Source organism: Notothenia coriiceps, unplaced genomic scaffold, assembly GCF_000735185.1.
Source record: "Notothenia coriiceps isolate Sejong01 unplaced genomic scaffold, NC01 NC01_scaffold00015620, whole genome shotgun sequence".
Classification (NCBI taxonomy): Eukaryota; Metazoa; Chordata; class Actinopteri; order Perciformes; family Nototheniidae; genus Notothenia; species Notothenia coriiceps.
This window is the reverse complement of record NW_011348321.1, coordinates 174121-185842: the sequence shown is the minus strand read 5'-3', so window position 1 is coordinate 185842 and position 11722 is coordinate 174121. Positions and strand designations below refer to the sequence as shown.

General features: G+C 44.7%; 1 protein-coding gene across 2 annotated transcripts in view; it reads left to right on the top strand.

The window, feature by feature from the left end:
* cbarpa (CACN subunit beta associated regulatory protein a) overlaps positions 1 to 9091 on the top strand; it is a 13370-nt gene extending 4279 nt beyond the window's left edge. For both annotated transcript variants that reach the window (XM_010775240.1, XM_010775239.1), the window contains 8 exons: positions 2341 to 2486; positions 2876 to 2937; positions 3047 to 3209; positions 3284 to 3464; positions 3549 to 3650; positions 4483 to 4681; positions 4803 to 5007; positions 5091 to 9091. In XM_010775240.1, coding sequence (XP_010773542.1) covers positions 2341 to 2486; positions 2876 to 2937; positions 3047 to 3209; positions 3284 to 3464; positions 3549 to 3650; positions 4483 to 4681; positions 4803 to 5007; positions 5091 to 6903 — 2871 coding nt within the window. In that variant the 3' untranslated portion in view covers positions 6904 to 9091. The remainder of the gene's footprint in view (positions 1 to 2340; positions 2487 to 2875; positions 2938 to 3046; positions 3210 to 3283; positions 3465 to 3548; positions 3651 to 4482; positions 4682 to 4802; positions 5008 to 5090) is intronic.
* Positions 9092 to 11722: the final 2631 nt, after the last annotated feature.

The window sequence follows — 11722 nt, the reverse complement described above, 5'->3', positions numbered from 1 at the left end:
GGGGGGGGGGGGGAATCTGAGCCAGCGGCGGTGATTATCGGACAGTTAAGGCTGTCTGTGGGGAGAGAAAATTGACTGTTTGACTCAACAGTGTGTGTGAAAAACATGGCATAAAGACTGGCGAGAGGCTTTGCTGCTCCCGCTGATTGATTGTGTTGTTCTTCATGTTTGGCTGAGCTTGTAAAAACAGCAGATTTCATTAGGCTACAGACACTCTGACAAACCATGTGTGTGTGCTGTGAGTGTATCAAGGTGTGCCGTGATGGAGCTGTTATTCTTACATAGACGCACACACAGTTTCATACACATCATTCTGAATCTCCCCATAGGCTACAGCTAAATGTAGGCCATGGCTGTACAAATATCTAAGTGGGTGTGCGTGCGTGCGTGTGCGTCATGGACTTAGTTGAACATGTTCAGGCCTGAAGCAGGTTCGAGGTTGAATGAAAAGAGGATAAAAAAGGATGTTTTCATTTGCTCCGATAATAGCACATAATCACCAACCCTTTCTGGTTTTATTAGTACAAAATGACAGCTTCTTCTGTTCGGCAGCACTCCCTCTTCTGCGTAGCGACTTTCTCACTGTTGGATTAAGATTGTGATTGAGGTTGACAAAGATTGATTGATGCTTTGTTTTACAGAAATGCCTTTATCATTTACAGGGAAAGCAGCAGAGTCACTATGAAACCAGCCATCTTGCTATTTAGCTCTTTAGTTTTGTTGTACACCTTTAGACGACAGCCAGAAAATGTATCTTTTCAGTTAAAATGTCAACCTCTCTTTTTTCGTCTTCTTCAGTTATGAGGATATCCTGCTTTAAATTGAATATGTTTGGGGTTTATATTGAAAACAGCAAAGAATTACATACAAATATAATTTGTATTTTCTGTACTCTGTATACGCGGATTAATGAGTATTAAAGTACCTAAATGCAATGTAATATTAAGGAGGAGGGGTTGCAGTGTCTGCTCGTCCAGTCAGCAGCAGGCTTTGGATTTTTGCTGTAACGACCTCCTTGCTCCTGTGAGGCCTTCATCTAAAGGTCGGTGTGTGCTCAGTGAGGAGTTTTTCCAGTACTCAGTTTCCTTTAAATCTGTGCGCAATGACAACCTTTTTACATTTTGGTGTCTTATGTAACTCTAAATGTTGCAATAGATGAATATTGCATTTGTGACTGTGAAAAGAGCCCAATTATTTTCCCTCTCTTTCGAAACTGACATCGGAAGAAGAGGCAGGAAAGTCTGGTGTGGGGATTGCTCATGTGCGTCCTCACTAGTCCTCCTCCGATTTCCATTTTTAGCCTGCGGAGGCTTCGTTTCCCCCTCATTGAGAAGAGCTAGGAGATTGAATTAAGGGTCTTGCTGACGTTTCGATTAGCATCCTCAAGATCACTCAGCCAAGACTAAGGGTATTAATCAGAAAGAGTCAAAGTGTGTGTCTGTGTGTGCGTAAGAATTACTGTGAAGAGGCAGTTACTTAAGAAAGTCTTTCAGTGTTAATTCCACTTCTTATTAAATATTATAGCGCTTAGCTGGTAGCGTAATGCGACAAAGAGATTCCCCAATGCTGCGAAACTCAAAGGGAGAAGAATCAATTATTGTCCCAGCAGGACTAACACAGCCAGCCAGCTCGCAACAACTAAACATGACAACAGAGATATGTAAGCCTCTCCTTTATTGTGCTATTAAAGGAATGAGTTACGAGCTCCACCAATAAACACAAGCAATGGGAATTCAATTGATGTTGTGCAACCTAAACAGGACACACTACAGAGAGTACCGGGGTTTGAGCTAGATAGGTTTGGAAGGCTGGTATTTTTAGTGACACAGGTTTTTTTCTGTCAGTATTTGATTTATATTCCTGTCAGCAAAGAAATGCTGAGTTCTATTTTAAAGTTTTAAGGTAAATCTTTATTTATTTCAGGCTACATAAAAGTTGTAGTCCCTTGATCTCACAAGAGGTAGGGTAGGATGGAAAACTGGTTGGTGTGTGATTTCTTTATCTTTATACCCGGCAGATATGCTGATCATAGAAGCCTCATTGCAATGCAAAGCATGCTAAACCCAAGCTGAGAGAACATACATGGTCCAGTATATGCCAGATAAACTCAACTTTGGGATACACTATTAAAAACTCATGTTAAAAAACTAATAATTAGCAGAGAAAATGCTAGGGAAAAAAAGGAATAACTCAGAGATGACCTGATCTTTGGTTCATTCAGAGATGAAATGATGTAGTATGTTTTAGTATTTGTAGGGTTAGGGTTAGGTAGGGTTACCCCACATGTGTACTGTATTGATTAAGTGTACCTAACCTCTCTCCCTGGCTGCTCTTCTTCAGGATGTGCCTGTGTCTGCGGGCCAGGTGGAGAACTATGTGCTGCTGCTGGTGCTGCTGAGTGTTTTTGCGGGGGGGACGCTGGTTCTGCTCTCCCTGCTGCTCCTCTTCTGCCACTGCTGCTGCATGGGCGGCCGCCGCTACTCCAGGTGGGTGCGGGCCCGGTTCTTCTGCAAACATCACAGCAGCTGACGTGATTGTGACAGAGTGGATTAGTTTCCTGTCCATTGTGCTGAACAGGAAACAGTAGCTGTTTATTTATCTGATAGCTTTGGTTAGTTAGTGACATACATATATATATATATAAATATATTCACACACACAAGTACAGCTGAAATAATTAGCTTGTTAATCGATTAGTTAACTAAACTATTTTCAACTTATAGTTTTTCATGTAAGTAGCCTACTGTCTATCAATTGATTTGACATATTTTGACTTAGGTGAATGCAGAACTTGGAGTTGTAATGGAGTTCTTTTACTGAAGAGCTGAATGCTTTTTCAATCACTGACAAAGAGAAAAATTATTTCCACTTTCAGAGCGAGCGATGACCCTGAGAAGACAAACACGACTTATGCTGAGGATTCTCAGCCCACCCAAGGTCAGAGATGTGTATTTTCTTAAGTTCATACATACATCTAATCTCCTCCACTGTCGTCACTAATGCTATTTTTCTCCCTCACTTTGGCCTTGTCCTCTTTGTCACTCAGAGATCACCATTCATCTGGATGAATCAGACGCTCTCTCAGCTGCCAGCTGTCACGATGGGGAGTCGGAGCGATTTGTCTCCACTGGGTCCACTGGCCGCAGAGTCTCCTTTAATGAATCTGCACTTTACGAACAGGAGAAGACGACCCAGGACAAAGGACGCAGGTACAGTATAACACGATACATTCATATTTTGATGAGCTGGAAGCAGATGAGAAGATTTGTTGACTCTTTTCCAGATACACTCTGACGGAGGGAGACTTCCACCACCTGAAGAAGGCCCGGCTGACTCACCTCCACATGCCTCCGTCACCATGTGACCTGAAGATCCTCACCATCATGGAGTGTGACTCCACGGAAAGCAGCACCGTCAACATCAATGAGACCGCATCCCCCAAACTGCCCCTCACCATCTACCAGGTGACTTTACTGGCAGTGATTTGTCTCAAAACAAACCAGGTTTATTTTCTCCTCTCTAACCTGCATTGATTTCTTTTTCTCCAGCCCAATGAGAGGAGAGTCCCCGACTGGGTGGGACAGAGCCTCAGCGGAGGTCTTCCAGGAGACCCGCACCACTCCACCATCCTGGACCAGAGCCTCAGACAGGTACCATCTGCCATGAAAGCACTGCACACACATTCCCAGACAGTGAGTTTCTAATTGTTCTCACTTATAATTGACAGTTATGAAATAGTTATTGCATCAGACACGTACATTTTTCAGCACGCTAGCGGCATCACTCTTCGGAGAGCAATGTTGACTAAGTTGGTCCTGATCAGCTCAAGGGTGGTTCTCAGTGACGCTGTGCCCAAGTATAACCTCACAGAGCCACGAGCTGTTGAGTCTTTATCTGGTTTTTATCATGGATTGACGTGCTGAGAGATTTTATGGTTTTTTGTTCAAAAGTCAAAATCAGTATTTTCATCCTGGGCACTTCTTGCCAGGAAAAACTATCAGGGTCAGTCTCAGAAGCGTCTGTGAGAACATATCTACAGTATGTTTATTTATTTAAGTAGGGACAATGCACATATTAACATGAGCACTCGAGTCCACTCTGTACATTTGCCAGATTTAGCTATAGAGTCTTATTTCCAACTGTACTAATACATAGATTAAAATTACCAATTTTCTTTGATTTCACAGTTTTCTAACAGCATGCATTTATTGGCCGGGCACACACAGGTTGATTCCTCAGTGAGGATTGATCCGCTTGTATCGCGGACAGACAGAGTTATGAAAAGCAGCTGCCACAGGCTCAGACCTACTGATGCACTGTGACATCAGTCTTCACTGCAGCTGAGTGACAACATGACAAACTGCTGTCCCCCGAGGGCTTTGCCTCGGCCCGTCACCATTCATCTCAGCCTGTCTGCCTCAACCCCTACTTAATGTCTCATCACCTCTCTCCATCCTCCTCTCCCTTCATCTCTTCTGTCAGATGGAGTCTCTCAGGAACAGGGCAGAGGCTGAGAGCGAAAGGGGGATGAGAGGAGAGTTGACTCAAGCTACAGGCCAGACTTCAGTTCTGCATTTCTTCTCTAAACTGCGGCGCCATGCCAGTCTGGAGGGAGCAGGGCCCTACTTCAGGAAGTGGAAGTTTGACAGCAGTCACCGGGCTGCCAGCCTGGATGCCAAAGGTTTGAATACATGTTATAAATCACTCAGTAGCTTACATTTGTTGATTATGTCTTCAAAAACATTTTCTTTGATAAAGAAATTGTGAAAAACCTCGCTATTTTGTATTTGAATTTCTACCAGGATCGCCCAAGAGAAGGCCCTTCCAGAGGCAGAGAGCAGCAAGTGAAACCACGGATCACACCGACAACGACTCTTCATCTCTCAGAGACGAGGTCATGGACTCTTTCCCACAGTCCCCTATCCAGACCAGTGGTCTCCAGTCCCTCTCTGCAGAGTCTCTGTCTCATTCCGACACAGCACCCATGTCCTCGGTCTTCCTCAGCAGGTACATGCCTTCCTGTAATCCAATAACATGCACTTCTACATTCCTAGCTTCATTAATCAAAGGGCTGTTGTTCATCTATACAGGGTAACACTGGCGGAGGTAGGTGGCAGCAGCGGCAGAGGAGAGGATCTCTGTTCGCAAACAAATGAGAGTTACGCGCCGAGACAAGAGGAGACCACAGTGAATGGGACAGAAGAAGAAGAAGAAGAAACACAGTTAGGTGCGGTTATAGAGACAGAAGCAGCAGGGGACGAACAAGAATCGGTAGATGACTTGTTTGGTGCAGGAGCTGCGGTACAGGGACGATCTGAAGACATGTTTGGAGCAACTAAAGACACAGAGACATCAGATGTGAGGAAGAAGAGCGAGGCCGAGGTAGATGACGGAGATGAGATGGTGTTTGGAGCCGAGGCCAGACGAAGGACCGACTCGGGCTCATCCATTTCCTTCATGATTCGCCAGGAGAGCTCGGAGGCGCCTCCCTCCCTGTACAGAGACATTTGGAGCCTGCGAGCCTCCCTAGAACAATACGCCTCCTCAGACCACAGCAGCACAGACCGGGAGTCGATCCGCAGTGATGCCGACAGCGTCTCGTCCTTTGGGGGTGCAGGAGCTCGCTATGGCCTGGATAGCTGCTTGTCCCAAGACCTGGACGATGAGCATGAGGGAGAAGGGGACGGAGGGATGATGGAGGGTGGGATCCGAGGAGCGTCAGGTGGGGACAGTGAGGTGGGGAGTGGAGCTGGAGGAGAGAGTGAGGCGGGGAACCGGAAGCTCCTCCAGATGGACAGCGGTTACACCTCCATTGAAGCACCCTCAAGACACCCTGAGGAAATGCGCTTGTTTGGGACTCCGGGAACTTCTAGAGGGAAGACGGCATCTGAGAGAAGGTTGTTCTTCACCAACTCAGGGAGGAAAGGCTCAGTGTGCGAGAGCATCGAGGCCAGGCTGTTCCAGGAGGAGCTGGAGGATGATGTGGCCAACAGAACGGAGACAGAGGGGAAACGAAAGGCGAGATCTCAAACTCGAAAGCAGTCGGTCACCCTTCAAGAACCATCTCAGCTTTTGAAATCACTTCACCCTCAGAAACCTTCAGAATCACAACCCCAGTTGATGTCTCCGCTGATCAAGCAGATCCCACAATCCTCTAGTCCTCACAAACCTCGACTCCGCCGCCGCGACTACAGCATTGACGAGAAGACGGATGCCCTTTTCAACGAGTTCCTCCGCCATGATCCCCGCTTTGACCAGCAGGATTCTCCGCTGCGCTCCAGACACCGATCCAGAGTTCACCTCCGCAAACAGTGGCAGAGACACAAGCAATACAGCGACCCAGGGTCAGGCGCCGGGGGTAGGTACTCCCCATCTTTGGAGAGGCAGAGGTTCACTCCACTGAGGAGAGGAGACAGTGCCAGTTACCCTCTGGACATGAGGTATCACAGCACACTCTCACGCATTGCGAGCGCCGCTGATGAAGAAGCCAGCGAGGTTGCAGCCTGTGAGGAGGCAGCGAATGAGAGCACAGAGAACAAAGATCTGTCCAGTGAAGGAGCCGCGGGGGACGATGCAGTGAGTAAAGCCCATACAACCTCAGAAGGCACTGACGTGACAGAGAGCCGCGGTGAGTCGACTGCTGAAGGCACAGAAAGCACAACTAGCCAGTCTGTGAGCACGGTGACGACACAGACGAGCCACATGGATCCCAGAGTCGTCAACAGAAACAACAACAGCAGTCAAGCCATTCTTTCAGAGAGCAGCCTGGCAGACAAGCTGGCTGTGTCGGTGGAGGAGAGGCTGTACGGCGGCCTGCGCTCTGCGGAGAAGCTCGGCCAGGGAGCAAAAGAGCGAGCGCTCACCATCTCTCACACAGCCTCCCCTGGCTTCAGCCCCATATAACCGGTAAACAATAACATCTACTTTTTAACTTGTATTGCATATCTATCATCTCAGGATGACAGACTGGAAAATTGCCTATAGCACTTTGAACGTCATCATGTGTTAGATACTTGTTTAATCTATGGACAATTTAGGAAAATCTTCAAGAACACAGCGATATCTCGAGGGAGAGAAGTTTACTTATTTATTTGAAGGCCAGTCTCGACCCGCATTTCCATTCAGACCTTTATTTCCACTGTGACGCAATGTGACGCACCCTTTTTCTTTATTGGTATCCATTCCTAAAATCAAATGCATTCGTTACATAGCTTTGAAATATAGACCCATCTTTAGAAAATGTAATATTTTTACCTGTGACTTTTTAGCATGCTACTCTATGTCCAAACAATGTGTATGTGGATACTGTACAGTGTTATCTTCAAAACAAAAAGCACTTTGATGGGAAGAAAGATCATGATGGAGTTTCCATCACCCGTTTCCTCTCATTTTAAAACCATAACCTCAAGTGTCCTTCTTGTCGGATTCTGTATTTGGCGATAAGAAGAATACTGACCATGTTAAAAAAACGAATTCATTATAGTAATTCAGTGGTCTTTCATTAACACCATATCAGCAGATCTGGAGAATACACGTTCTATATCTTAATTAAAAACAGATGGGAGACCCTGACTATAATGCCAACACAGTGAAAATATGCGCATCCAGAATTTTTGTACCCATATTTCATCTATTTTTATAGGATTGTGGTTAGTCTTTTTCCTGTTATTTATCATAATTAAGGAGGCGGTATCCAGGAGCTTCCGTGGGCTTGAGCAAAGTGTTGCTTCACTGCTGAGACTCGGGGGTCACCATACTAACGGTGACACAGGAGCCTCTCAGGCCTGGAGACAGCTGGTCCAGTGACAGAGAGTTGAGGTTGTGAAAGAAGAGGCTGAAACTAAGTAGCAGTGTCATGGGACATATTTACTCCGTGTTACTAAATGAAACAGAAGTCTGGTGATATCCTATGTTGGTCTTATTGTCAACAAATGCCACAAAAAGACAACATTAACTAATTCATCCTACTATCAGGTAATGCAGCCAATGTCTGATAGAGAAGATTCCTTTTCAAATAATAAATGTTGGGCCACATTTCTGGAGTGAGTGACATTCTTCATTTCTTATACACCGCCATATTAAGTTATTTTTGAATGAATCACATACATGATAAATATGAACTATAGCACAAATTGTTGCTCCAAAATTGCACTATAAAGCCTCATTCAAGTAATGTTAGCTTAAAACCAAAGGGTCCAAAAATAATTAAACATTTAAAATATAAATAGAATATGCGTCATCCATTTCTAAAGAATTGTCCTCAATGGTAAAACAATGGGCTGAGAGCCACAGACGGGCTAGGGAAGAGAGAAATGATTGAGAGAAATTGAAACTCTGCTGGTTTTGTTTTTTCTGTTGACATTAAGAAAAAGATAGAATACTGGCAACTCTAGCCTCTAGGTAATAACCTGCAGATATTATGTCTTGACATGGTGAAATCACAGGGTGAATAGCTTTCTCTCTACTCTCTCTCTGCCAGTATGGATGTCAAATGTAATTATTCGTTTTGCATTCATGTCAAATTGCATCTCTTCAACATGAGAACATCGCTGCATGTCACGATGTCACCTGGGAAACAGAGTAGGTACAGCTCGTCCCTTTTTCCTCTTTCACACAGACCTGGTTACAGTACATGTATGTAATAAAACTCCTGTCTCTGTCCTCATTCATGCTGAACCATCTGCTTGACTGTAAAACAAGTAGTGCAGAACATTCAAATGTATCGCAGGCTTGACAAAGGTCAGACCATGTGGGACCAACTGAGGCACATAAACATTTTGGACTGAACATTTTTCTGAATTAAAAAAGTGGAAAAAAAGTGACTCATCAAATTGTGATTCTATGCTGTTGTGATGTGTTAAACGTAAGCTGATGTACTGTGTGAAACCGTCATGACGGGAGATTCATCCAAGTTGTCCTGATGAACCAATCACACAGCTGAAACACTGTTAATGTGAGACATGTCTTCATCATTTTTCCTGCGTCTCGCTCAACGGAGAATCTCTCCGTCGACCTTGCTGACGTGGGAAGCGCTGCTCTCTCTCCCTCCCTCAGAGTTGTGACTCACCTGCTCTCTGATCTATTCCCAGCGAGGGGCTGACGATGGGCCTGGCTGCGGAAAAGGGGTGGGGGGAGAGCTCCCCACTCGATGTGATCAGCGTAACAAAGAGGCTTCGCTGGAAAACAGACGACTGGCTGATTGTGACGACACACCGCCTGCAGCAGAGCGGCAGCAGCTCTTGATATTCTATGATCCAACGACAAACCCCGGAAAGACGGGAGAGTATTCTATCAGAGTATAACCCTTTTAAAGGACAGTGGTAAAAATACCGCACAAAAGACCAGGACATTGAGGTGTACTGAATGATACAAAATATGCTCGTCTCAAAACAAACAGAAAGAGGATCATCCAACAAATTAGCCTGTTTTGGGACATATTTTATATAATAATAATTAAAAAATATTCATTGGAAAAAGAAAAGAAAGAAACCTAAATGGAAATCAAAACATCCCCCAACAGGTGGATCTCAAAGCTTCAGTCTGTCCACAAACCAAGCACTTTCCCTTCTTCCAGCTCTGCTACAGCATGCAGTTTTTATGACGGTGGTAGTAGAGTACTATCATAATTAATCTCATTATAGATTTAAATATAGAATTATTCATAACTTTTGTTATCTTTTCTCTTTAATTTTTTTACACACATCACAATGTGTCTTAAAATCTGCCATTAGGTTCAGCAGGTAAAAACAGAAAGGTAGTCAAGAAACAGGATGTGGAGTTAAAAAATAAAAAGAGAGAAGGAAATGGGATGGCGGCGCAGTGCAGGGTGCGTCTGAGAATCATTATTTGGGCTTTGTGTTTTCCTTTGGTGTTAATGTCTTTGTGCTCTCAGGCCATACATACAACTCATTCACTCTTTCAGCTATAAACATTGTGTTAGCTTATCACACACACCAAGAGGATACATCTACTAAAATCCCAATAGTCGCAAAGATGTGTACAACATGTTGTTGTGTCCATACACGCACGTCAGTGGAGTTTCTGTGGCAATGCCATCTAGGGTTTTTTGGCGCAAAGAGATGTGTTGAGATGAGGCAACGAGTCAGTTGTTCTGTGCTTTATCTTCTTGTGAAAATATCGCACAGAAAATATAAATTATTTAAGCCGGGACAAAAACATTTACCAGAAACCCAGGGCAGAACATTCGATGCAGAAGCTTCATATGTTACACATTTTTTAAATGATCATGGTGTGGTACTGAACATGCACAATAATGATGTTATAAGAGAAGAATATCAACACAATTCCACAAATCATAAACCTCATTTTTGTACATATTTGTGTGCAAAATAGGAGCGATATAATACATGGCGCCGCCGCGCCTGTGGTTTGCCTCCAGTCTCAGAGAGCGAGTACAGAACCATTAGCGCGGATGTGAGTGCGCGTCCTCAACTCCCCGTCAAATAACATAACCGACATCTTCAGAAGAACTACTGAGACAAGGCCAGAGGGGTCCCACACATAGCTGGGCTCTGATACAGTACATGTAGGCGTCGCAGAAGACGGTTGGCCCACCACCTTTGCATGGTCTCGAGGCACCTGATTGGGCCGAGCTCTTGCGATGGACTTTGTCCAGTATGCTGTGCCGACCTCGGGTACAGCGTGAACCTCCGGGATGTTGGACAAGCCGTCGCTTTCTTCCTGAATACAAAGCAGTAAATACAGCCCGCGAATGACATGTGTAAATGTTGTAAAGTGATGAGGCCATTTATCGCAAACAGACGGGCTCACCCTTGTCTGTCTGCCATGCTTGGGGTCGGAAAAAAGATCCAAGGTCGGCTTGCCTGTTGTGTCCGTGTTCTGGATGAAGGACACGTAGCTGGCTGCGTCCTCGATGCAGGGAGCAGCAGCCGAACAGCTCCAGCTGGCTACTGATCAGACGTGGGGGATTGCCTGCTGGCCAGCGTAAGCCGTGTGTGTCTCGGGAAGATCAGGTGCAGGTGTGCGCAGCTGATTGGCGACTGCGCCTGAGAGCGGAGGGTGAGTAGGGCGCATGGTCATGAAAGAATAACCACATGCAGTGTTAGCCCGCTGCGCAGACTTGATTTTTTCGATAGTATATCAAAAGAAACATGTTGGTATGTATTTACTGAAGGGGATCATCTGGATGTTTGTTTTACAGTATGAGGATACATTATCCAAGCGTTAAGGAAACAATATATGATCGATAAGAACCAAACAGATTCAACCTGGTACAGTATATTTATTGGCGCGCAGTACAGTATGATAGTATTTATTCTACTGATAGTGTACAATTAGTATTCTGTTTATGCTTATTTGTCATGATACTTTGTGCTCTTTTAGGGTCACCTTATATTGCATCGTTAGGCTGTATTGCACCATTTTATTACAAATTTGTATGTGTCTTTTTCTTTCATGGTTGAGATGTGTGAATTAGTAATGTGTGCATAGCATCTGGCAAACTGTTGTGTGTGTTGTTCCAGGAAGTCTACAGCAGCTTAAAGTGAACACTGTCCATGTATGACTCAGAAAAACACTTTGTTAGCTGGATTAATATGTATTGTGTTGGTGACATCGCTCTTTTGTTTCCGGTTACTCCGACATTGTGTTACCATGCGTTAAGCGGTCATAAACTTTTTTTTTCTCACACTGCTGTATCTGCCCATAGGGCATTCTTTTCACCCTCTGTCTGGAAACCAGA